The 25,469-nt window shown below is 44.4% G+C and overlaps 1 protein-coding gene across 10 annotated transcripts in view; it reads right to left on the reverse strand.

Annotated features, from left to right (window-relative positions):
* Window positions 1–934: 934 nt before the first annotated feature.
* Window positions 935–25,469, reverse strand: part of KIAA0232 (KIAA0232 ortholog) — a 100,729-nt gene continuing 76,194 nt past the window's right edge. For 4 of the 10 annotated variants that reach the window (XM_055385399.2, XM_055385398.2, XM_055385403.2 and 1 more), the window contains 5 exons: window positions 20,119–23,401; window positions 18,043–18,114; window positions 12,623–12,731; window positions 7,539–7,636; window positions 935–3,509 (listed from right to left, as the gene is read on the reverse strand). In XM_055385399.2, coding sequence (XP_055241374.1) covers window positions 3,330–3,509; window positions 7,539–7,636; window positions 12,623–12,731; window positions 18,043–18,114; window positions 20,119–23,401 — 3,742 coding nt within the window. In that variant the 3' untranslated portion in view covers window positions 935–3,329. The remainder of the gene's footprint in view (window positions 3,510–7,538; window positions 7,637–12,622; window positions 12,732–18,042; window positions 18,115–20,118; window positions 23,402–25,469) is intronic. The other 6 variants (XM_031010184.3, XM_055385401.2, XM_063705176.1 and 3 more) reach the window with 3 other exon arrangements.

The following is a 25,469-nucleotide window of genomic DNA, read 5'->3' on the forward strand; positions in this document are numbered from 1 at the left end:
ATTTCTCTTCAGTTCACAATGCAGAGACTACACTGACAAGGTGAAATTTCCAGGAGCCTCAGTTCTTTAGGGATAGACTGAATGGTTGGTATTATGTCTTATAGTAGTATCTTGAACTTGATGGAACTTATGTTGAGAAATAAAGTTTATATTTTTTTATTTTTCTTTTAATTCCATTTTCCATGAACTTTTAAAAGTCCCCTCATACATGTTTACGGATGTCCATAGAAACGTTATTCAGATGCTGAATAAACAACCAAAAAAACATTGTTTTATCAATGAGGAACCTGTTAAATCTACATAATACAGCTATAAAAATAATTATGTAGTTCTATAATTACCGACATGAAGACATCTGAGTAAAAACCTATTTCTGATGTTATAGAAGAACAAGTATAGTACACTCTTTAATGTAAATTTCTCTATGTATGCATTCATATATACTGTACATTCAGAATCCTGGAAAGGGGCTTGCACAGATGTTACCAGTGAATGTCTCAGAGTGACAGAAGGACATGAGTTTTCCTTTTCCCTTATACTTCTTTAAAAACACACTGATTTTTTTTCCACAATGAATATCAATCATATTAACATATAAAGATTTAATTTTTTTCCCCGGAAGAAAACAAAAAGATTGAGCTTTGTGTACCATCTATGGACAAAAATGCTATGTGTTTTGCAGACTCAGGTAGTAGTCCCTGCATGTGCTGGGGGTGAGATGGGGAGGAGCCGCTCGTTTCTCAGCAGGCCACACCACTTTCTTCCCTAGCAAAGCTGCACAATGTTTTCAGCAGTGTCTGCAAGGAGAGCTAAATGACCTCCATCTAGAACAAATGTAACCTGCGCACTTGCTCTTCCACGGATGCTCATGAGTAAAAGGAAGCTGGAGTTCTTTACAAAAGAAGCTTTGCTATGAGAAATAAAAACAACAAACTGTTTTTTTACAATTTTTATTTGGTGTTAACTCCACAAGAAAACAAAAAAAAAAAAATCAGTTACTCTGGTGTACGTGAAATCAGAACAATACAACCACGGGAAAAACAATCTCAGCCCAGGAATGGAAACTGGTACTTCAGTGCTATGGAAATGCAATGCGCTTCATACCACAGTGCGTTTCAGCGTTTGCCAACTTTTTAAAAATGCTTTTTCTTTGTGATCATCCATTCACAAAACTAAAAAGCCACACTTTCATCTCTGTTGCTGAAAGCCCCTGAGCTTCAGCTACTTAACTATGAAAACAAATAAATACATAATTTGTGAATCCCTTTGCTCACTTCGAATCCGTCCGATTCGCCTGTGGAAGGTGCTGCATCTTCTCACCTGTGTCTGAGGAAGTGTGCACCTTTGCCACCTGGAGCCCTTTCCTAATAAACAGCAGCTGTCCAAAATCAACTGTGCTCAAGGTTGTGTCTGAAATCTATTTATTTGGTCTTTGCTACACAAGCAACGATTTCTAGAATAATCGTCACTGTAGTGATATGAGGAATTTACAACTTTCAATCCTTTTTTACTTTTGCTGTTAAATTATATTTCAGTGCAGATGCTTATCAATTTTTAGGAAGCTCCAGAAGAATGAAAAATACATAAAAACGTATCTGAAGTTCGTAAATAAATAACAGCAACATAAAACCTTACACATGCGCGCGCGCACGCACACATACACACACACACACATACACCCACCCACCTTAAAGTGTCAAAAGATGTGTTGTATAAAAATAAACCCTAACACGTGGGAAGATCGACCCGGTGGGCACACCAGGTCCCTCTCGGTGAGGACACACAGACCCTCAATGACTCCACAGTCTTTGATGGTACTTTCTTTTCTGTGTTATCAATTAAGAAAAAGGCAACAAAACCCAAATGTTCAAAGCAAATCATAGATTTCACAGCCAGTTCAGCTCCCAGCTAATAAATCATATGTGTGTTTACTGCCTGCCCAAATGAGTGGTGAAGCTGTCTAGAGCGTATCAGACTTTTCTGCCATTCCTGATGCTCCAGGCATGCTACGCTGAGTTCACAGATTAGGTTTTTTTTGTTTTTGTTTTTTAAACAATGAGTTGGTTAAAAAAGAAAAACAATGTAAAATGTTTCGGTTGTGCACATACTGCTCCTCCTGGCTTCCGCCTGTGGCACAATGCCATGAGAGCCGGAGGAGCAGATGGCCATGCACAGACGCGACTCACAAGATGCGCCGGCTCCCCAGGCTCACCAAGGAGAAACGGGAGCCAGTCCCACGGAGCGACAGTCAGCAAAACCACCACACAGGGATGTGGAAAACTCATGACTCTACCCGCCCCAACCCACCACACACAGAACTTGCCCAGAACATTCTCTCAAACACAAAATGAGATCGAAGCTATACTACATCACAGCCAAGGAGTGGCTAGCTGCAGCAGCCAAAGATTTCTCTGGGTGATGAGGTGGCCTTTACTGCATGTCAAATGTTCACAATTTCAAGTTTTGGGGGTTTCAATTCAACACAGGTCACCAGAAAATAACCATCTGCAACTAAGGTCCTTATCACACATGTAACACTCACCACAAAGAACCCTGCATGGGGTTTTGGTGTAAATGTAACTGCAGTATGAGAACAGGTAAGGGGTGGGGTACGCCCCCTTACCCCACTGTGTCTCGCATACGACCCCACACCCCAAATCCTTGGCTTCTTCAGTTAGCAAGAAAGTCACGAACCATAGTATCTTCCATGATACTTTAGGGGAAAAGAAATCCTAAGATAGAAAACACAGTATTTGGTGAGTCTTGAAAAGCACACCTTTGCGGTTCCTACTTGAAATGTACATGAGATTTTGCTGAATGGAGACCACCGCCGAGTCACCCAGGCTTCCCTCTCGCCTTCAGAAAGGCATCAAGCCACTGTAGGGTAAGAATGGATATCCCAGTTCTTGGAGAACAAAGCCTAAATGCTCCAAAGCTGAAGTCTCTGAAGAGCAGAAGTGGTTGTTGACACTGCAATGCTAGTAAGGTCATAGTGATATAACCGCAGTCGGAAGGAAAATTAACTGCAGTTAAGATGCAAAAAGCAGTGATACTTCTAAGACAAGCACATGCACACCCATTCTTGATTTGACAACACAATCTAGTCTATTTCAAATAGCCAAGAATTTAACAGCTGGGAAAAAAAATCTTTAACAGGATAGCTGTCCTCAACTCTAAAATAAGCAAGAAGAGAAAGATAATTATTACCAATCTGAATCAGTTAATTGAAGAGGAAACCTAAGTTGTTGTTTTAGATTAACAGGTCTCACTGAAGAGTAATTTTCCATCACATATCATTTTAAAACAATAATTTGTACTATTTTGCAGGTTTAGAGATGAGTTCGAGAAAAGAGCTCCTCTTCACTAGGGCCCACCCACTCGCCTCCGCCTTCTGAGCCTGTCTCTTCCGAGGTGGAGCTGGCGCTGGAGCACATCTTTCCGCGGAAGCCATCTGACTTTGCTCCAGAATCTCTCTCTCCTGTACATCTTGCTTCATAAACAGAAGACACCTAAGATTAAAACAATTTTCAACACATCAAAGACTTTTTTTTTCCCAAAAGGGTGAGATACTCTATCTATATACATAGAAGAAATAACAAATCATCAGTGTTTTCCTGTGGAGTTACAAAAATGCAGAGTTTTACTGTTTCAGAGCAAAACCGCCTCTCTTCTCTGATCCATGAAGGATCCAAAATCCTAATTCCACATGTTCAGTCACTTGGACAAAATGTTAGCCTTGTTAGGGTAGGATAAAGAATTATTTCATTTTCAAAGTCTTTGAGTACCTGCTATGCACCAGGAACTTTACTGGGCACAGGGACTCCAGCAGTGGAAGGCACATGCCAGGCTCGCTGGGGAGATGAACGAGCAAACCAACACGCGCCAGTTGCACTGACACAGTACAGATGGTGAGGGGGGCACTGCAGACGGGTGTGTTGGGAAGGGAGTTTGCAGTGACACAGTACAGATGGTGAGGGGACACTGCAGACCTCTGTGTTGGGAAGGCAGTTTGCAGTGACACAGTACAGATGGTGAGGGGACACTACAGACCTGTGTGTTGGGAAGGGAGTTTGCAGTGACACAGTACAGATGGTGAGGGGACACTGCAGATGGGTGTGTTGGGAAGGGAGTTTGCAGTGACACAGTACAGATGGTGAGGGGACACTGCAGACCTGTGTGTTGGGAAGGGAGTTTGCAGTGACACAGTACAGATGGTGAGGGGGGCACTGCAGATGGGTGTGTTGGGAAGGGAGTTTGCAGTGACACAGTACGGATGGTGAGGGGGCACTGCAGACCTGTGTGTTGGGAAGGGAGTTTGCAGTGACACAGTACAGATGGTGAGGGGACACTGCAGACCTGTGTGTTGGGAAGGGAGTTTGCAGTGACACAGTACAGATGGTGAGGGGACACTGCAGACCTGTGTGTTGGGAAGGGAGTTTGCAGTGACACAGTACGGATGGTGAGGGGGCACTGCAGACGGGTGTGTTGGGAAGGGAGTTCTTTGGAGAAGAGGCCCGCTCAGCTGAGAAGCCAGCCATGCAGAGGTGCCAACACTCTGTTATGTGGGACTGTCTCCCCTACACCAGATGGTCAGCATCTCTGGACCCCAGGACATGAGATGCAGTGGTGGCCCCTCCTCAGTCACAGTCATTACAAAGCTCCCCTCACGCTGCCATAGTAACTAGCAGCACTCCCACCTCATTTCCAAATGGCAGCATTGTCCCTGGTTGAGAACCCCTGAGGCAGAAGCACAGAAAAGCCACACAGAGTAAGGGGAGAGCAGAGACAGATGAGGTCAAAGGCAGATGGGGGCAAAACATACAGGGCTGTAGAGGCGTGGCGGGGAGTTTGGATCTGTCTCATCTGCAACAGCAAAGCGACATCATGGTTAGCAGTACGGGTCCTAGAGGCAGGCTGCTGAGGTTCAGAGTTCAGGTCCACACTGAATCTGTGGCTCTCTGACCTCGGATACACGGCGCCTGATGTTTTTGTGCTTTAGCTTCCTATTTTGCAGAACAGGCATGACAACAGTACCTACCTCACAGGGTCGTTGTGAGGACTAAACAAGATACTGCTCGTGAGGTCATTCTGTCCGCTGTGTGGAGAGAAGGCTGGAAAGGATGACGGAAGCAGGAAGGACAATGAAATGACCATGGCAGCTGTTCAGGAGCAGGGACAGTGGCTTGAACAAAGTGGTAATGATGGAGAGGAGGAGAAGTGGGAGATGCGAAGTGGCTGACAGGGGGAACGGTCAGGACTGGCAGGCAGACTGTGTGTGGAAGATGAGAGAGAGGACTGGGGAATATGTCTCAGTTTGGGGTTTGAGGCCAGAGGGATGATGTGAACTAGTCACTGAGCAGAGAGCTGGTGGAGGCCTCAAACATCTGCCTTCATGTGTGGAGCCGGACAGGTCAGTGGGCAGCAGGACGTGGACGATGATGCTACAGGTGCTTGGGCAGACAGTTCTCACAGGACTTGAATGGACACTGACTGATGGTTAATACTGTCAACTTGATCACATGCCCTGTGATTAAAGTTAACGGGAAACTACAACAGCCCAGTCCAGACAGGATACAAATGGCTCAGACTCTTTAGGAATGAGGGTTTAGGTCACTCCACCGGGAAAAAACCACAACCTGTTGAGGTGCTTGCTGAAGGCAAAGGGAATACAGAATGGGTAGTAGAAGAAGGTAGTCATCAATACCAGCTACGACCATGTGACCAGGTGCAGAAACCAGGACTGTAATTGTCTTGAGTATTTCCTCCTTCGTTAAAAACACGTTTGTGCATGTATACACTTGTACTAAGAAAATCTCATTTTACTTTTTGTCCTTTATCATGTGACACAAGATTTATGTATGTATATATGTATGTATGTATGTATGTATATATGTATGAATGAATGAATGAATGATGGAGTTTTGCTCTGTCACCCAGGCTGGAGTGCAGTGGTGCGATCTCAGCTCACTGCAATCTCTACCTCCTGGGTTCAAGCAATTCTCCAGCTTCAGCCTCCCAAGTAGCTGGGATTACAGGGGTGCACCATCACACCCGGCTAATTTTTGTATTTTTAGTAGAGATGGGGTTTCGCCACGTTGGCCAGGCTGGTCTTGAACTCCTGACCTCAGGTGATCTGCCCACCTTGGCCTTCCAAAATGCTGGGATTACAAGCGTGAGCCACAGCGCCCGGCTGACATAAGATTTATTGACTTCATATCAGCATTTAAGTATTGTTAACTCTATGTAATAGTATTTGGGTTTGGGATTGGTGCTTTTCCGGTTGTATGAAGCATAGCTGAATTATGTTAGGTATAATTATGACCTTATTGTCTTTATTTGAAGATTACATATAATTTCAGGAGATGTGTATGGGTTCAAATTGACAAGGGGTGGACTTGTTATGGTTAATACTGACTGTCAACTTGATTGGATTAAAGGATGCAAAGTACTGATCCTGGGTGTGTCTGTGGGGGTGCTGCCAAAGGAGATTAACATTTGATCCAGTGGGCTGGGAAAGGCAGACCCACCCTTCCTCTGGGTGGGCACCATCTAGTCAGCTGTCACCGTGGCTAGAATATAAAGCAGGCAGAAAAATGTGAAAAGACTAGACTGGCCTAGCCTCCCAGCCTACATCTTCTCCCATGCTGGATGCTTCCTGCCCTCGAACATCGGACTCCAAGTTCTTCAGTTTTGGGACTGGGACTGGGATTGGCTCTCCTTCCTCCTCAGCTTGCAGATGGCCTATTGTGGGACCTTGTGATCGTGTGAGTTAATACTGAATAAACTCCCCTTTGTGTATATATATACCTATTTCATTAGTTCTGTCCCTCTGGAGAACGCTAATACACTGACAATTCACACCAAATAAAAAGAATTTTCCTTAGGTTCATTTGCCTGCCTGCCTCTTAACCGGGGAAGGTCTAAGACGAGACTAAACCAGGCGGAGGCCCCGCTCCCGCCTTCGTGGTGCCCACAGGCTTGTGGAAGAGGCAGACATGCAGAAATGGAACGCAGGTACATGCTCTGGCTACAGCAAGAACAGTCGTGCACAGAGTGCAGGAGGACACGGAAAGGGCGGGATCGTTCTGCAGAAGCCGGGAGAGCGGCAACAAGCACACTGGCAAGGCTGCCTCAGGGTGCACTTTCAAAGAGGACAAGGCTAGGTCTCCCACTTATTAGGTAAACAAAAAGAAAAAGAAAAAAAGAAAGATGAAAAGTGTGCCCACCCAAGGAGCAACAGGGTCAGCTCTGCATTTGTAATGCAATGCCCTCGGGCAGTAGTGTAGAGCCAAGACTGGGGAGAGAGCTGGGGATTCTTCAGGAAGCACTGGCAGTCAACAGTCAAGGGGGTTTGGAAGCGGGGGAGACTGCAGACTCAGAACAAAGGCCAGAGAACAGGAAGTCTGCACCCATAGGCCTGGCTGGTTCCTGGGAGAGGTGGGGTCCACTCACATGACTCCCAGGTTTTTGACTACAGTGACAACTGGAGGTGGTGGCTGTTTGTAAGTTAATGACGAGGAGGAGGACAGTCCACTTACCCTATTAAAATCTAACAGGCGCTCTTCATTACTGGGTGTCTCTTTAGCATCTGGATATTCTTCTAAACCACTCTCTCCCTTGGCATTTGTGTAACATTCTTAATCATTTGGAATGGAGAAGGGAAAAGAGGGAAAGGGGGAAATTCCATTAAGACACAGTTATGAAACATACATTCTTGTTTCATTTTTCACTAAAAAGCTACATCAGTTAGGTCTCCCAACCCTTCGGAGATTTTAAGTCGTCACTAAAAGCACAGCCAGGCAGGTATGTAAGAGAAAAAAAACGCTATGATGACAAAAAATTCTTGGTTTGGTGAGTTAAAAAAAGAAATAGGCCAGCATAACCATACACTCCTGTTAGTCTACCAGGAGACACGCATTGGACAAGCTTCTATTCACACCTGTAATGTGATCGGCCCTGGGAACACAGGACAGAGAGACCCACAGGGCCCATGCTCTCCACAACAAATGGATGGAGGAGACAGATGGTGCATCATAGCACGTTCATAGGACAGAGGAACAAAGGAAGCTCAGACAGGAGGGAACGCAATGGAGAAACGACACAGGGTCACGTCCTTGTGTGTTCTTCCTCAACTCAACAACATACTGAACCATGTATCACATCTATGAATAGGAAAAAGAAATGGTGCTAGCGATTCCATCAGGCAAATGGCCCACAAAATGGGAAAGAAACTGGGATGAGAAGAAATCAAACAAATCCAACGAGCCCAGTAGTTCTCAACCCTGGCTGCATATTCTCATCATCCGGGGGCTTTAGAGAGGCTTAGACTCCTGCCAGAGATTCCAAATGAACTGTCCTGGGCAGGGGCTGGGCACTTTCTGAAAAGCAGAATTGCTCCCAGGCAATTCTAATGCACTGAGAACTGCTGGTCTTCATCCAGAACAGCCTCTTACTCCCCTTACCTCCATGAGAAACACAGCTGGGCCAGAGGCACAGTGCAGAGTAAAAGGAGGAACTCGGCCAGGGTTTTGGACTCTGGCTTTGACATTCATGGTGCATTAAGTCCTTTAACACCCTTGAGCATCTACTTCCTCAAAACCAGATCACACCCCCCATCCCCTGCCACAGAGTTACCACAAGGTAGTCTGACGAGATGACATGCCTGCCCCTTGCACAACACCCCAAAGGACAAGGCTGGAGCAAGTGACTGTTGCGCCCTTCTACCTTGGCACAGGGTAGCGAGGCTGTGCCAAGGGTAAGACCATCTGGGCCCTGCTGGGCTGCTTCCTGCAGCTGCACTGGCCACATGGAAGACTCTCCACAGCTTCTGTTCTCTCTGACGGCTCCAAGAACTCCAAGTTACTAGTTGAGGTTCATGAGAATACCCCAGGCTCTGGGATTAGACAGACTTCAGTCAATTCCAGGTCATGCTATTTACTTGTGATGTAACTCTGCGCAAATTATTTAACCTCTTTGAGCCCTAGTATCCTCATCTCTAAGATGAGAACATCACCACTTTCCCTCCTCCATTTCTGTGCAAATTCAAAGAGGTGAAGCCTCAAGCACAGTGCCGGGCACACACATTGCACCCATGACCGCTGCTGATCAAAGCCATAGGCTTGGAGGCATGGTTGCCCTAGGGCGGCTGGGGAGGATGCCATGTGTCCTCTGCGGAGGCTGGGAGGAACCCTGGCTTCATCTCTCCTAAGGAGGCATCTTTTCCTTGGCTGACTTCTCACTCCATGGCCCACTCCATATGGCCACCACTTATACTGGCTGAGGGGCATGGAGTGGGTAGGGCATGGTTTCCTCGACAAGGATAGTTCAGAGGCAGGCAGGCCCATCTCCACACCCCACTCCTTCATTTTCTCTTCCTGCTTTAGGAATTCTGTACATACAAGAGGGTTTTATGGTGCCACAGGGTATTTGGAAAAGGTGATGCTGAACTGCTGCTGATAGTCTTCATGATGCTCAAGTTGACCACCACCCTGTTTCAGGCTATGACATGCCAGCCACTGTTCTAGGCACTTTACCTTACAATGAGGGCATTCTTCTAGCCTCCTTTTATACATACAGACTACAGAGGCACAGAAAGGCTCAGTCAGCACCCAAAGCCTAATAGCTGGGGAAAGAGGCTCTGGATTCCAATACAGTTCTCAATCCTGGGCCTTTCACCGCCTGTCTGTACTGCTTCCCTGCAGGACTCTCTGTCTTTAATGCTAAAATCATCCAGACGCTTACATTACTCGAGTCTTGAAAGCACTGAAAATCCAGGGGCGTGAGCTGTGGAGACTGCTGTTTGGGACGGCACTCCTGGTGCACACAGTCTACAAGGCCCTCTGTGGTCTGGCTTCCAGCTGCCTGGCTGGCCTCATCCCCATCACACTCCCATGCCATCCCTTCTTTGCCAGTCATGCTGGGGCATACCCAATGCATTCCTGTCCCTGCACAAGCCACTGCTGCCTGGCACCTCTCCCTGCAGGCAGCCCCAGCTGTCACATGGTCTGTGCCCTATTTCCTCAAGTCCCTGTTGAGAAGGTACCTGAGCAGGGGGAGGACAGGGACACGATCTGTTTGCCTATGCATTCCCAAGTCTAGAACAGTGCCTAACCCAAGTGCTGAAGGGATGCACATATGAATACGCAGCAAGGCCAGCAGGGGGCAGACTGCACAAAGCTGGGGCTTTCTTATATGGTTACCTGAACAAGCTGCCTCTTTTCTGAGCCTGTTTCCTCGCCTTACTGTAAAGGGGACAATGCTACTCTTCCTTTCCAGAGATGCTGTGAGCTCCCAGGTCAGCCCCTGGCTCAGAGCAACAACTGCTTGTGATGAATCATATCCAATATTAGAAGCATTAGGAGTCCCCAGCCACTTCTGCTGAGTAGGTAAGTGACTACCTGTTTTCTTGGCTATCCTTCTGAGACTAAATGCCCCAACCCACATAAGCTAAAGAAGGATGCTTCATGATGCTACAGGGCAAATATGCAGGGACTTAACTCACAGTGTGAGCTAAAGGTCATTCGAAAGAAATAATTACCAGTATTTATGCACTGAGAGTTTCTCTATATACCACTTCACTGTAAAAACAAAAATATTATGTACAAACACCAGTATCTACCAAGAGACTGTACAGATAACCAGGAACCTAGAGCTAAGAGGTGGAACTGGATTCTTTACTAACTAATGACAGAAAACTGGACTAAGGGTGCTAAGGTTGCCCTTTACTAAAGAAACATGAACTCTGTGTCTGAAAATCATCCTATGCCACTGCAAGGCATTGGTTCTTTTCCACAAGGTGGCATCCTCCTCTCCCTCCTAGCTCTTTCTGAGAGGTCCTCTGTGGCACAGCTGTGGCCACATCCCACCTTCATTCCATTAACTGTGTCTGTGTCTTATACTTGCCCAGTTTACCAGACTGGACACACATGAAGGGAAGCTCTGTGTGTCCTACTCCTCCTACTGCCCTGGCATCTACCTTGGTACCAAGTGCAGGCAGCTGCTGTAGAGGGCAAAACTTCTGGACCACAAGAATCACAACCTACATTCTAGCCCATGCTTAATAGTTAACTGTGTGATTTCGGGCAAATTACAGTACTAAACTTGAGACTCAGCTTCCTCATCTGAAAACTAGCGGGGGGCATCTCCTAAGGTTCTTGTGGGAATTATGTAAAAGAAAAGCTTGAGAGCACCTTGCACGTAACCAAGGCTGTCCAGATATGAGCTAATGGTAGGGCGGCAGCAGCAACGGGCCTTCAATAAACGCTGTTCAATCAACGAAGATGCTAACAGTGAAGACTCAGCTCTACGCTCTCCTTATGACCCAGCTGAACCTCTGGGAAGGAGGAAGGCAGGGTCTTGGGAAGCTGTCTGTGGCTACAGACCAGAGAACAGCAAACGCTCCACTCCTAAAGAGTCAACCTGGCCAAGCCGGCCTTCCATCCCATCAGCTATAGCCCATGCTGCCGAGGGATGCCAGGGAGGCTTTCCGGGGACAGCACAGGCGTGTGCAGGGCATCGTGGCTAGTGAGAGAGAAGTCACTTGGCTCCACACTAACTACAAATTAGCTGAGGGGATGTGACAAACACGTGAACCCGTAAATTTAAATGCAAGAGATTTGCATAACCCCTTCAGGACTCTGACAGGAGACTGTTGTTAAATAAATGTGGTAGCCAACAGAAGCCCAGGAGACCACAATCTGGACAAGCTGAACTTCTCGAGCTAATCAATTCTGGTTGCATCCTTAGTTCCTACTTCTCCCAAAATTTCAGTTCAGGGTTTCTTAACAACTTCTGGGTGTCTACCTGGAAGGCCTCACAGACTGCTCATTCAAAAAATACCCTAAACTAAAATCTTCCTCACCGTATCAGCGCCCACTCCTGTCTCCCTCTCTACCTAGACTCCCATAACTACTCCTCATAGAAAGTAATCCAACAAACTCCTCCTCTACAAAACTTCTCGGTCCTGTTTCCTTTTCTCTGTCCCCGCTTTGATTGCCTCAGTCCAGGCCTTTAGCGTATGCCTCCCAAACTACTGCAAGGGCTTAAAACCCTGGCCAATAGCCTTCAGTTTTTCAATTCCATTTCCACTCTGTTACTAGAATTGTTCTAAACAACATCTGACCTTGACAACCTCCAATTTAAATCCTGTGAACGGCGTTCCCTTCCTGCATGTCAGACGCTACCTAACCTAGCCAAGCCCTCAAACCTTCTGACAGGCTCCTGCCCTGTCTGTCTCTCCCGCGTCAGCTACAACTCAGCTGAGCCATGGGGCCCTGTGCTTTCCCCTGGCTGCGACCCTCCTGCCTCTGTGCAGGCAACTCTCTTCACAGGGACTGCCCGCTATTTCCTCCTCTGTGACTCAGTGGTGGCTTATACACACCTCATCCATGGTCAGTAATGCTTGGATATATTTCCATGCCTTTCCCCTCCATCAGATTGTGGCTGTTTCAGAGCAGGGCCCAGTTCTCATTCCTCTCTGTGTCCCCAGTGCATGACAAAGTGCTACCCACACAGAAACCTCTCGGTAAATGTTTCTTGGACTGATATTTATAGAAAAAGAAATTATTGCTCTTAATAAATTACAAATTGGAATGAATAAATGAACTAACAAAGGTCTCCTTACCTTCACACTCTGATGCAGGAAAAAGAGGAGAGTACAAGGCTTTTTCCCACCAGGTCTGTTTTTCTTGACTTCTATTCATTCCTTGTATATCAGTGTTCAATACAGGGAACTGTTTAGATTAAACCAAATATAGAAAAAGTTTATAAACTTTCAGGTTAGAGGAAGAATATTCAAGCATTATTAACTACAGATTATAAACCCAGAACTTTTAAACTGGTGAGGTTTTTTGATTTTTCTTTCTTTCTTTTTGAGATAGGGTCTGGCTCTGTCACCCAGGCTGGAGTGTAGTGGCACGATCTTGGCTCACTGCAACCTCCACCTCCAGGGCTCAAGTGATCCTTCCACCTCAGCCTTGCAAGTAGCTGGGACTACAGGCGGGAACCACCATGTCTGGCTCATTTTTTGTGCTTTTTGTAGAAATGGGGTTTCGCCATGTTGGCCAGGCTGGTCTCGAACTCCTGGGCTCAAGCAATCTGCCAAGCTTGGCCTCCCAAAGTACTGGGATTACAGGCATGAGCCACCATGCCCAGCCAACTGGTGAGTTTTTATACTGTTCTGAAAAAAAGTGCATTTTAAAAGCCAGCATGTTCACAGTGTATAAAGAAAGTATTGCTTAAGAAGTACTTAGATGGGAAGCGACATGAAAATCTTAACTAAAAAAACTCTTACAAGCCAAAAATATAATGTAACAAAAACGCTCCCAAGCAAGGCAAACTTCTAGATTCCACAAGTGCATAGAGGTAACGGGGAAGCCCTGAGCCTTTACTGGCATGAGGTGCTCTGAAGAGAACAGGAGGAACCCTCTTCTCCCTCATATATTCAGGCAGAAGTAAGTAAAAGAAGAAATGGAATCAAAGAAACTTTTTTTTTTTTTTTTTTTCCAAGACAGAGTCTCATTCTGTCACCCAGGCTGGAGTGCAGTGGCACGATCTCAGCTCACTGCAACTTCTGCCTCCAGTGTTCAAATGATTCTCATGCCTTAGCTTCCTGAGTAGCTGGGACTACAGGCATGTACCACCACCCTGGCTAATTTTTGTATTTTTAGTAGAGACAGGATTTTGCCATGTTGGCCAGGCTGGTCTCGAACTTGTGACCTCAGGTGATCTGCCCGCCTTGGCCTCCCAAAGTGCTGGGATTACAGGCGTGAGCCACCATGCCTGGCCCAAAGGAAGTTCTTATAGGCACAGTTATTGACCTAAGTGTCTTAAAATTATCTTGCTTAGGTGCGAACCAGAAGGAAACTAAGGCTAAAACCAAATTACAAATTCAAATTCCATGATTCAAATTTAAAATAGGAGATAGCCATCCAAATGAGATGAGAGAATGATTCCTGAGAGCAGGAGAGACTCACATCCTTCACATCTGGAAGTTGCCCAGGCCCAGAAGAGGGACCTAGCCTGAACCCAGGCTCTGTCCTTTCCCAGTGGGATTCTCAAGTCCTGGCTGGGCCCCGCCCACCTGCTTGGCCAGTGAGAACTGGATAGTGTGGCCAATGGCAGACAGACAACAGCTGTCATCAGTGACCAAGAAGAGTCCTTGTAGTGTGGTCAATAGAAGACTTGTGGCAGCTTCAGTCACCATGTATACCTGGCATGCTGGCAGTCAGGGCAACCCCCTTCAGTGTGCCTTCCTCACTGTGCCTGAGAGAGTGAGCCTGCCCCAGCTCGCCCAGGGTGAGGCTTGGACACTGCATCTTTCTACCACCCACATCCCCTAATACTGTGTTCTCAGTAGACACCTGCTCAGTGGAGAGGCCTGTCAACACTGCACCCATCTTCATTGTTTTAAAAGACATTTCACTACGTGTTCAAGCTTAAAATCTAAAGTGTTTTAGAAACAAATTTTTCATCAGTTTCCTAACGGGATTTTGTTATGCTTTTAACTTAATTATTTATGGGTCTAAAACTGTTCAATTCCGTAATGAGTGTCTGTTATGTAACTAAAAGGGAAACACTTCAAACTTTTGTTTTCACTTAACTTTTCGGAAACACTCCTAAGTCAGAAACTGAAGAAGAATTGTACTGTCTACCCACAGCAGTCAGTTAACCTTTGCTAATTTCTCCTACAACTTATCCTAACAATAAAAATTGGTACTACTATTAGATAAACAGATGCTAGGGCCAGGGGAATGGACAGGGCTGGGCTTCCTACAAACAAGGTGGCACCATGCAAGGCCTGCAGTTCTTCCAAGGTGGCTAACAGCACCTGTCATGCAATTCCCTGCACTCTAAGACCTCTTCAGAAAGGCCTTGCCTGTCCTGTGAGATTACTTAGTGCTACTCAGGGGGAGCAAGGAAGGTGCCCCAGCCAGAACTCTCTCCATCACCTCCCTAAGGTGCTATTGAAGATAAATGGATTTAGAGGTTAACAGGTTCTTATTTGAGAAAGAAAAAGCTCTTTGCAGGAATGATCAGTTTAAATACACTGCTTATCTTTTCATCCTTTCTTGAGGATTAAGATCAAGAAAGGGAGTGAGTTCATGGTGGGGGATGGGACAGGTCAGGGAAAGCAGGCTAGAGGGGCCAGGCACCTGGGAGCAGAGGCAGCACGAACCAAGACGAGTTTAGATCCCAGCAGAACCCGACTGTAAGCTTCCTGAGGGGCGGGACCATGTCTTCCTCATCTTTGCATCCCCAAGTATGGGGCCCCGCACAAAGCAGATACTCAGTGTCTGCTGACGTGAAGAAAAGTTTCCGCCAGGCCAACAGTCTCTGACTATCTCATACATCATTTCTTCTCTCTCTTGCTGAAACCACTGTGAAGGGCACACCAGTTTCTACCATAAATTTGAGAGTCTTTTTTCTGCATCCTCCATTTGAATGTCAATTCCTATGGCAGGGACTTATTTGTCCCGTTTTATACTAAACATATTCAAGGAATATGCATCTTGTTATGACATCTCTCCACTCATTTATAACTTTTAGGCTGGATCATGCTATGTTCATCTAATACATCATTGAATGTATTAATTCAACTTCTGCTGTAGCTGGGAATGAAAAGAATGAAGAGACAATGGAGGAAGCTGAAAGCAGATCAGAAGGTCGTTGTCATGGACAGGCAGGCACAGCAGCGGCCTCAGTGCTGCCCTCCCTTTCCTGCCAGGCATCCTCTCAGCTCATTCTCTTACCTCTATTTCCTTAAATTGCACCTTGGCGAGGAAGCCTGCTCTCACACCGCCCATAACACAGCAAACTCCTGCCATCACTCCCAACCCCAATGCCCCTTGTCCAGCGATCCTCCTTTCCAACAGCATTTATATTGTAACACACTATATAACTTCACATGTTTATTGTCAGCTCCCCAAGGTGGGATGTGACTCCATCAGCACCAAGAGCTTTGTTACTTATTCCCAGCACCAAGAATAGTACCTGGCTGAGCAGGTACATAAGAAATACTTGATGAATGAATGAAACAGTGAAAAGAAGACATAAACTTAATCCAAAAAGCCTAACCAGAAATGTTTTTAGCAACAGATGTAAAATTGAGAAATTCTTTAGAAGGTGGAAGCTGGGTGAAGGAAACAAAGGCTTCACAGCTGTAAATTCTCACAGAATACTCCTAGTTTGGGTAAAGAGAAAGGTGCTTGGTTTTAGTTTTACTCTGGGAATCTTGCCCCTTTGCCACAATCAGCTCTCATTTGGGTCACACCAGGAAAAGCAAGACTTCCATGTACCTTGTTCTCTGGGAAGGAAGAAATGAAACGTCAATGAAGAGATACTGAGTGCAACAGAGACAAACAAGAGACACAGAACTGCTGGTGTAAGTCTTCCTCAGTTCACAGAGGTGCAGAGTGGTGGAAAATGCTTTGCCTGTCCCCTACACTGGGATCTGGGGCAGCTGTCTCACCTCTCAGAGCCTATGTGTCTTTAGAAGTGGGGAAAATAACCTACCGCATGAGGTCTACATGGGCATCCAGTAGGATAGTGGTGACAGAAGCCTCTACATAGATGGGCCGGGTGGCACATCACCAGGATGACCCCTGACCCTCACTCCTTCTTTACTCATCAGAGCCTTCCTGTCCCTCCAGACCTGCTGACCTCCACAGCACAGTGAGCTCCTCTCCTGAGTGGACTGAAATTCCCTGAAGACAGCAAGTAAGCCTTTTGCTTATTTTCTGTGCGTCAAGGTGCTTGGTACTAAGTTGGCAACCAAGGAAACGACAAGAACATTTTCACCACAAATGTATGTCCAGATACCAAGGCACACTGTGCTTCATCTGTGCTACTCTTAACCGTATGGCTTCTACTCCAGAGACCGTGAGATCCCTGTTCACAGCTGCCCTTCACACATCAGCAGATTCAAATCTCTTTACCCTTGCTTCTGCTGTTCCTTCTGCCTGGACGGCCCTGCCTCCATCCTTCTACTCTGGACACTCAGATATGCTCAAGAAACCTTCCTCAACCTTCACAGGCTGGAAGGGTTCTCCTGCAGGTTCCCACAGCATTCTGTGCTCCCCTCCACCATTCTACCTACAGCACCTAAAACTGCATTGGTCAAATGCCCTAAAACATAAAGAACTGACTAGGTAGATTACAGTATATCCATACAATGGAATAGTGTGCAGAAAATAAAAAAAGAAAGGGTGATTACAATAAAGTACCATTTCAGCAAAAAGAAAAAATAGGAAGAAATACATGTGAACATTTACTTGTTTATATGCGCAAAAAATATCCTTGGAGAATACATCAGAACTCACACTAGTGGTTGCTGCTGGGGAGGAAACCTTTCACTGTGTATGTACATATACACTTGTAACTTTTGAATTTGAACCACATGAATAAATTACCTAATTCAGTTAAAATAAGTAACATGGTACAAGCTGGTCATCGTCACTACGCTGAATTCTGTATGGGCAAGGACAAAGTCTTATTCATCCGGGACACCTACTTTAGCAACAGGCATGTAGACAGGTCCTCACTAAATGTTTGCTGAATTGAACTACACTTTTGAAAATAATCACATTATTTTCATGCTCTTAGACACCAGTTCTATCGGAAATCCTACACTTTCATCATCTAGGTCTGAAATAGATGGGGTTCTACTGATCTTTAAACAGGCCTCCCAGATTGCTTTCTGAAAAGACTGTACTGACTCAGGAAAAGGGTCGGAAGCACGTCCTCTTAAAAGCACCTTTCAGACTGACCAAGCAATGTGACAGAACAGAAAGATACAGGTTCTAGTCCCAGGCTGGCCCCAAACTGTCCCTTCAGGTCACTCTCTCAGCCTCCTCCACATCTCAGATTAATCTATGAAGTAAGCTTCAACCTGGCTTCTAAAGTATAACAATGCTGCCGAGAGAGCAGTGCTGACAACATCTAAACTATCAGACAATCCCAAAATGTCCTCTGGGAATTTTTTTGGCAGCTAAGACCTTTCAAGGAAACCCAGAATTCTGATAACACATAAATACATCAACATACTAGAAAGCGAAGGAATATGGTAGTGGTATGATGTAGAATCTTGCTTCTTTCCTCTTTTTCTTTCTTCCCAATCTGGAACCAGGTGAAATACAAAGTACATAAAGGAATATTTAAGGATGAAAAATGGGGCAATAAACAAACAGATAAAGGCTAACAATATTATTGGTTTTTTTCTTAGCAGTGTTTCAATGGGATTAAATTCATCCTCTATGGGTCTCTAGGTAGCTGATTAGAGCAGTGCCTCTCAAGTCGCCTGGGGGCTTCCTAGAATCACAGGCAAGCAGTCCCACACCTGGGCACTCTGATGCGACAAATAAGTAAGGCATGGTCCACAGCCACAAGGAGCTTATAGTCCAGGATATAAATAACTCACGAGAAATGGAAGATGCAATCAAAAAGCGGCATAAAGTGCATGAAAGTTAAGAGAGGGGCAAAATTAATTCTGATGCAGAGTGGGGATGGAGCAGGGGAGAGAGGGAATTAGGGAAAGTGTCAGTGAAGGAGGTGGTATATGAAATAAGTCTCATGGTATGGGTAGGATTTGGATGTGCAATGGTGGGTAGGGCGTGCAGGACAGTTGGGAGGAAGTGCAACACTCATCTGCTCTCTGGCCACAGGTGGCATGGCTTCTAAACACCTCCATCTCTTTTTTTCAATAAGCTGGGCCGGACGCGGTGGCTCACGCCTGTAATCCCAACACTTTGGGAGACCAAGGCAGGTGGATCACTTGAAGTTAGGAGTTCAAGACCAGCCTGGCCAACCTGGTAAAACCCCGTCTCTACTAAAAATACAAATAATTAGCTGGGCGTGGTGGCGCATGCCTTTAATCCCAGCTACTTGGGAGGCTGAGGCAGGAGAATCACTTGAACCTGGGAGGTGGAGGTTGCAGTGAGCTGAGATCGCACCACTGCACTCAAGCCTGGGCGACAGAGCGAGACTCTGTCCCCAAAACAAAACAAAAACAAAAACACAATTAAATAAGCTGTTTCTGGAGAAAGGCTAGGCACTCACATATCGAAAACAGTGGAAAAATGGGCAGACTGCTGTGCTTTTTTTGTGAAACAGTTTATTGTCTTAAGTGTTATTTCTTGTACAATCAGTTTAACCTCAAGCCATTTCTTGGGCATACAGTGGAGGGGTACAATGACTCTCATTAACACAACTTAATGTGCTCCTCATTCCATAGCCTTAACATATAATCCACACAGCTTCTGGAATATGTACTTTGTATAAAGCAAGATACATCTATATAGGTTCTGTAGAAAAAATTTTGTTGCATTTGGGCTGTGGGTGAATTTCTACATGTGCCACAATGTATTTTTGAGAACTCCATAGAGATATAATTTGTTTTATATGTAAAACACAAGTTTTGATAAAGTGATCAACTTCTAAGAGTCAGTTAGACAGGCTTGCTACACTTTAATAGCAGCCACTTCCTGATTCATCAACTTTGAATGTTAGAACACTTTCATGTTAGGTTTTTGCTTTAAGCATAATACATGTATTTTTTTTTTTTTTTTTGAGATGGAGTCTCACCCTGTCAACCCAGGCTGGAGTGCAGAACACGATCTCGGCTCACTGCAACCTTTGCCTCTCAGGTTCAAGTGATTCTCCTGTCTCAGCCTCCCAAGTAGCTGGGATTACAGGTGCCTGCCACCATGCCTGGGTAATTTTTGTATTTTTAGTAGAGATGGGGTCTCACCATGTTGGCCAAGCTGGTCTTGAACTCCTGACCTCAAATGATCCACCCACTTCGGCCTCCCAAAGTGCTGGGATTACAGGCGTGAGCCACTGCACCCGGCCAATAACATGCATCTTAAGACAACACATAGGAATCTTACATCCTGTGATTTTTAAAAGCTTTTTCTCTCCAGAAAAACTCTACTGTCTAGTTCAAATTTATAAATATTAAATCCATTTTAAGTCCTTACATGTAAAATTAGAACAATTTAAGTTTTAAGACATTTAAGCTAATTTCCCAATAATTTAACCCTATCTTTCATTGACTGGCATGTCTGTTCTCGGGTTAAACTCTGATCAAATCCTTTTGTCAAATACCAACACGCAGACACATACCTCTTCCAGCTGTCCCGAAGAAACTGGATTATCTTCATAAGCAGGAAACTGACAACCTGCTTTGCAACCACAAAAATTATTAATTTCTTCCTCGCATTGTGCCATTATTTTACAATTTGCTTCTGAGCTTTCTAAATCTATTTCCAGGGATTCATTCATGCTACATTCCAAACACTGATTTTGCTTTCCTACTGACAGAATCCCAGTTGATTCCTCCTGGGAATCCAGTGATGTCTGAGCACTCTTTTCCATCCCAGATTTTTTTAACCTGGGAAGGAATTTTCCAGACTCAAGCTCTGATTTTCCATAGTAATGGCCTTCTTTCTGTGCATCTTCTTCCAGAGGTTTGAGATCTGCCTGCGGATCTTCAAATATATCAACTTGAGAAGGAATGGCAATATTTGCTTCATCTTTCTCAGATTCAAATTCTGACTCGCTTCCTCCTCCTGGGGACAGTTCAGATGCAGAAATTGGGCGAAAGTGAGTCCGAGGAGAGATCCGAATAGCCCTGTATTGTGTTCTGTCAACACCACATATCCTGGGGTGAAACACTTCACTGTCTGAATCAGAACAGAGGATTGATTTCGGTTTAAAACTGGGGCTGAAAGATGCAATCCCTTCAGGTTCAAATGAGCATTCTACATGAAGAACTTGTGAAAATGGATTGCTTAAGTCAAAGGAAGAAAATGAGTATTCAAGTCCAGGATCTTCGACTTGAAAGTTGCCACAAGCTCCTAGTAAGTCTTCATGGAAGATAAAAGAAAATCCCTTATTTAACCCATTTTCCCCACTCTTCGGCTGATCATTCTGTTCAAATGACACGAAGGGTTTCCATAACTGCCTGTGCCCAGGAGCAAAACTGTTTCCTGGGGTCATAAAGACATCTGTACCAGCTATCGTCACAACATCAGAAGCTGCACACTGTAACAGACTCCCTTTTGTGTGACTAGGTGGTACGACTGCCCATTCCCCATCACTATTGAAGGTTTTGAGTTCTCCATAAACTCCTCCAAGAATGAATGTGTTTTCTTTATCTTGGGCTACATCCCAGGGTTTAGAGGGTGTTGTATAATCACCACCATCCACGTTTGATAGCTCACTAGAAGCAAATGCTCTTTTCTCCAGGCTCTCTTTCTGTCCCTCCCACAGATGGTACTCTGACCTCCGCACAGCCTTATCAGGCTCCTGAAGGGTCTCCAGTTCAGCTTCAGCATCTAGACAGCAGCAGTAGTTATTTACATCTGCCGAAAACAACTCAGCATCAGTTCTTTCTATTTCTACTGTAGCCACAGAATTTGTGTCTGCCATCTTTGTCCAAATGTCTTTAATAACCCCTGAGCTGTAGCCATCTCCATGTGGACTTTCATTACATACTTGTGTAGTTTCAAAATTTTTGTTTTCTGTTTTTTGTTCTAGCTGAATACCACAGACGGATTCTAGTTTAGATGTTTTTTTGAAAACTAATGTAGGAATCTCACCTAAAGTTCTACTGTTTTGCTGGCAAGTTTCATCTTGCAAAAAATCTAGAAGTTCTTCATCTACATAGTTTGACGAGACTCTAGGAACTACATAATTAACATCTTCGGCATTAAACTGTGTGGATTCTTCAAACTGAATATTTAATGTTTCATTGTCTGAACGTGTTTCTTCTGAATGGGACCATGGACTACAAGTTCTTGTTGAAAGATTAGAACAGTGTTCATTTTCTTCAAAGGCACTATTTTTGGTCCATATTAGCAATCTAGACTGTGTTTTCCCAAGCATATTAGCACTAGAATCTGTATTTTCATTTCCCAAGTTGAGTGTTTCAAAAGAAAATGGTAAAACAGAATTACTGCATTGCACTTCAAACACTGAAAAACAAGAGTTTATACCAGATCCTTCATTAATATCTGAAAAGAGCTCTTGATTGCCAGCAAGCAGGTGTGAATTGAGCACTGTGCTGTCTAAGATGGGAGAGAGTCTCACTGGAGAGTCTCCTCCAAAACTCTCCCCATCAGCATCACCGGAGCTGGATGAACAGCACTCCCAAAACTGAGCCAGATTGCCAAGGTCCTGCAGGAATAAGCCCTCAGCACCTACGGAGCTGGTAGAATCTGTCCATATTGCACGTTCCCCTTGCAACTCCATACCATCTAACACTATGCAACATTCTGCCTCAAAATCTGTGTTCTCTTTGCTTTTCTGTCGAATCATATTCAAAATCCGACTTTCTCCTTGCATTGTTTCTGAGGCACCAGGATCCAACATGGATTGATCAATATCCACTTCATAGAAGTGCGTTAATTCTGATAGATGAATATCATCCAGGTATTTATTGTCCTCTGGTAGAGAACATAATGAGGTCCCAGTGAGGTCAATATCCTCATTTATAACTGCAGGCATTTCTACAAAATGACCATCAATGAAAGTACCTGCTGCGAGGTATGTTTTATGAAGATTATTGTTGCTGATACAAAGACCATGCACTGATTCAGACAATTCTTCCACTGCCTCTGATGTCAGATCACTTGTATCCTGTCTGTTTCGGTATGTGGTCTCTAGTTTACTTTTTCTGCTCAGAGGAACAAAATATTCAGCAATTGGCTCGGTGTACCACAAGGGCTCCTCTTTATACTCTGTGTCATTTCTGTTCTCCATGTACAGGTCTTTTCCTTCAGTGCTCCCAGGATCTTTTCTCCCTATTTCTTTTAAAGGTCTCTTACCCCGCTTGCACAGCTGTTTGACAGAACCACTGCTGCTACTGCTACTACTTCCAGTATGAATGTTCCTTTCAGCCTTTTCACCGTGCTTCAAAGAAAGCCTGCTTTGCCCATTCCGCCCTTTTTTGTTTCGAATCTCTCGTGCCTTGTGTCTTACTTTAACATACTTCATGGATGCTTTTAATTCTCCCTGATTCCCACTGGAACTTGAGCCTGCTTCACTGGAGCCAGAAGACCACGAGCGAGGGCGAATCTTTCCTTCAGGTTTATGTCGGATTTGCTTTTTGTACAAAGCAGGCTTTTCTTCAATTGTGCCATTACTAAATTTGTTTTCCTTCTCGTTTTTGCTTTTGCTCTGGGTTTTCTCATGCACAGTGGTGGGTACTTCACTGCTTCTTTCCTTGGTGACTTCACTTTCACTGTTGCAGTCCTTAGGAGAGGAAGTATCTGTGCTAGCTGGTGGGGCTGTGGATGATGAAGAAGAGCTAGAGTAAGAACAGACTTTAGACTTGTTCCACACAGTCATGATTTCTTGCAGGCAAACTGGTTTCTCAGAAAGTGGTGGAAATGCTTCATAGTACCTGAAAAACAGAGTAAAGACTTCAAAACACGAGTATGCAGATTTTTTAGATACAGTAAAACAACATTACCAACCAGAAGAATGGAATATTTCATTTTAGTAGTGTCAACATTCACATCATCCAAGAATCATTAACTTTACAATAATTTATAATACAGTAAAATATGCTTAAGATTAGTCCCATGCATCAAGCACCATTTTGCTCAGCACTGTGATACCCACTGTAAGATTACTGAGAAAATATGTAAGATGACAGTTTTTATCTTCAAAGTTTGCATTTTAATTAAGAAGTCAAAAAGGACAAATAGTAGAAGAAAGAATGCAGTCTCTTCAGTAAGCATTATCTGAATTTGAATCTCAGCTAAGTCACTATTGCTTGCGACTTTAAGCTCATTATTTACTACTTCAGACTATTTCCTCAACTGCAAAATGGTGATCCTATGACTTACCTCCCAAAGTTATTGTGAGCGTTGAAAATATATGCAGTTAAAAAGCTCGGTAGCAATCAGTCAAGAGTATGAGCTCTAAAGCCACATTCTGAGGTCAAATCCTGGCTCTGCCTGCTTTACTAGCTGTGTGACCTTAGGCATGTTACTTAACCTCTCCATAGCTCAGTTTCCTCACCTACAAAATAGAGCTAGTAATATTTACCTCTCAGGGTTGTCAGGAGTAAAGGAATTAATATGCAAAATGAGTTGGAACAGCAGCTTCTTATGTAACTGCTAGCATACTGCCTGGCATTGAAGCAGGCCCTCAGAAAGGGTAGGAATGATCACATTCAAGTATTCAGAAAGAGGATGTCGGTGAGGCCTAGAACAATTAAAGTGGGCCACAACTGAGCCTTGAAATTCCAGATTTATTCCACAAGTTTAGTGAGTACTACCTGTGAGGCCTGAGAGCCTGTGTGAGGACACGAAGACACACATGTTATGCTCACAGAATGGAAAACTAATTAGAGCTGTGATCACTAGAAATGCAGCGTAGAAAAAGCCAGGGAGGCTGGTTTCAGGGGGCTTGAAAATGAGAAAGTATTTTTGATTTGCTAGGAAACTGGGGGCCACTGAAGATTTCAAAGCAGAATAGATTGCAAAAGGCAGAATTTAAAGTCACATTGGCTACTGGGGACTGTTGTTTCAGAGGCAATGCTCAAGGTCACACATGAAGTGGTAAAAGGCCATGTTTTCAAAGGGCCTGAACTTGATACTCTTTCTCAGTCTATGTCAGAGTTGACCAAGAGAAATATATTTTGAGCTTCATATGTAATTTTAAGTGTTCTAGCAGGCACATTAAAAACATAAGAAATAGGTGAAATGCACTCCAGTAATATATTTAACTAAACTCCTGATATTATCATTTCAACATGTAATCAATACTTTAAAATGTTTAATACTTTACATTTTTTTTATATATAGTCTTTGGAATCCAATGAGAGTTGTCCACTGACAGCACATCACGGTTTGAACCAGCCCCATTTCAAGTGCTCAGTAGTCACACATGGCTTGCAGCTACTGTGCTGGACAATACAGGTCTATACAAACCAAGGAAATGCTATTTTTTTCTTAGGTTTCAGAGGTTCGAAAGATTAAAATAAAATGTATAATAGGGAAGTCTGTTTATAATGCAGACTATTTTAAGACTAATTATTTACAAAGAAAAAAATAAAAGTATCTTTAGGAAGCAGGTTTGGCAGGTCAAGGATTGCCTATGTTCCCTCTACAGTAAACAGCGGGAACTCAGTGTTCTTGCTTGTGAACATGGATAATCATTTCTTTTCTTTCTTTCTTGTTTTTTTTTTTTTTTTTTTTTAATAAGACAAAGTCTCGCTCTGTCGTCCAGGCTGGAGTGCAATGGCACAGTCTCAGCTCACTGCAACCTCTGCCTCCCGGGTTCCAGCAATTCTCCTGCCTCAGTCTCCTGAGTAGCTGGGATTACAGGCATGTACCACCATGCTCAACTAATATTTGAGACAGGGTTTCACCATGTTGACCAGGCTGGTCTCAAACTCCTGACCTCAGGTGATCCACCTGCCTTGGCTTCCCAAAGTGTTGGGATTACTGACATGAGCCACT

This window comes from Gorilla gorilla, chromosome 3, assembly GCF_029281585.2.
Source record: "Gorilla gorilla gorilla isolate KB3781 chromosome 3, NHGRI_mGorGor1-v2.1_pri, whole genome shotgun sequence".
NCBI lineage: Eukaryota > Metazoa > Chordata > Mammalia > Primates > Hominidae > Gorilla > Gorilla gorilla.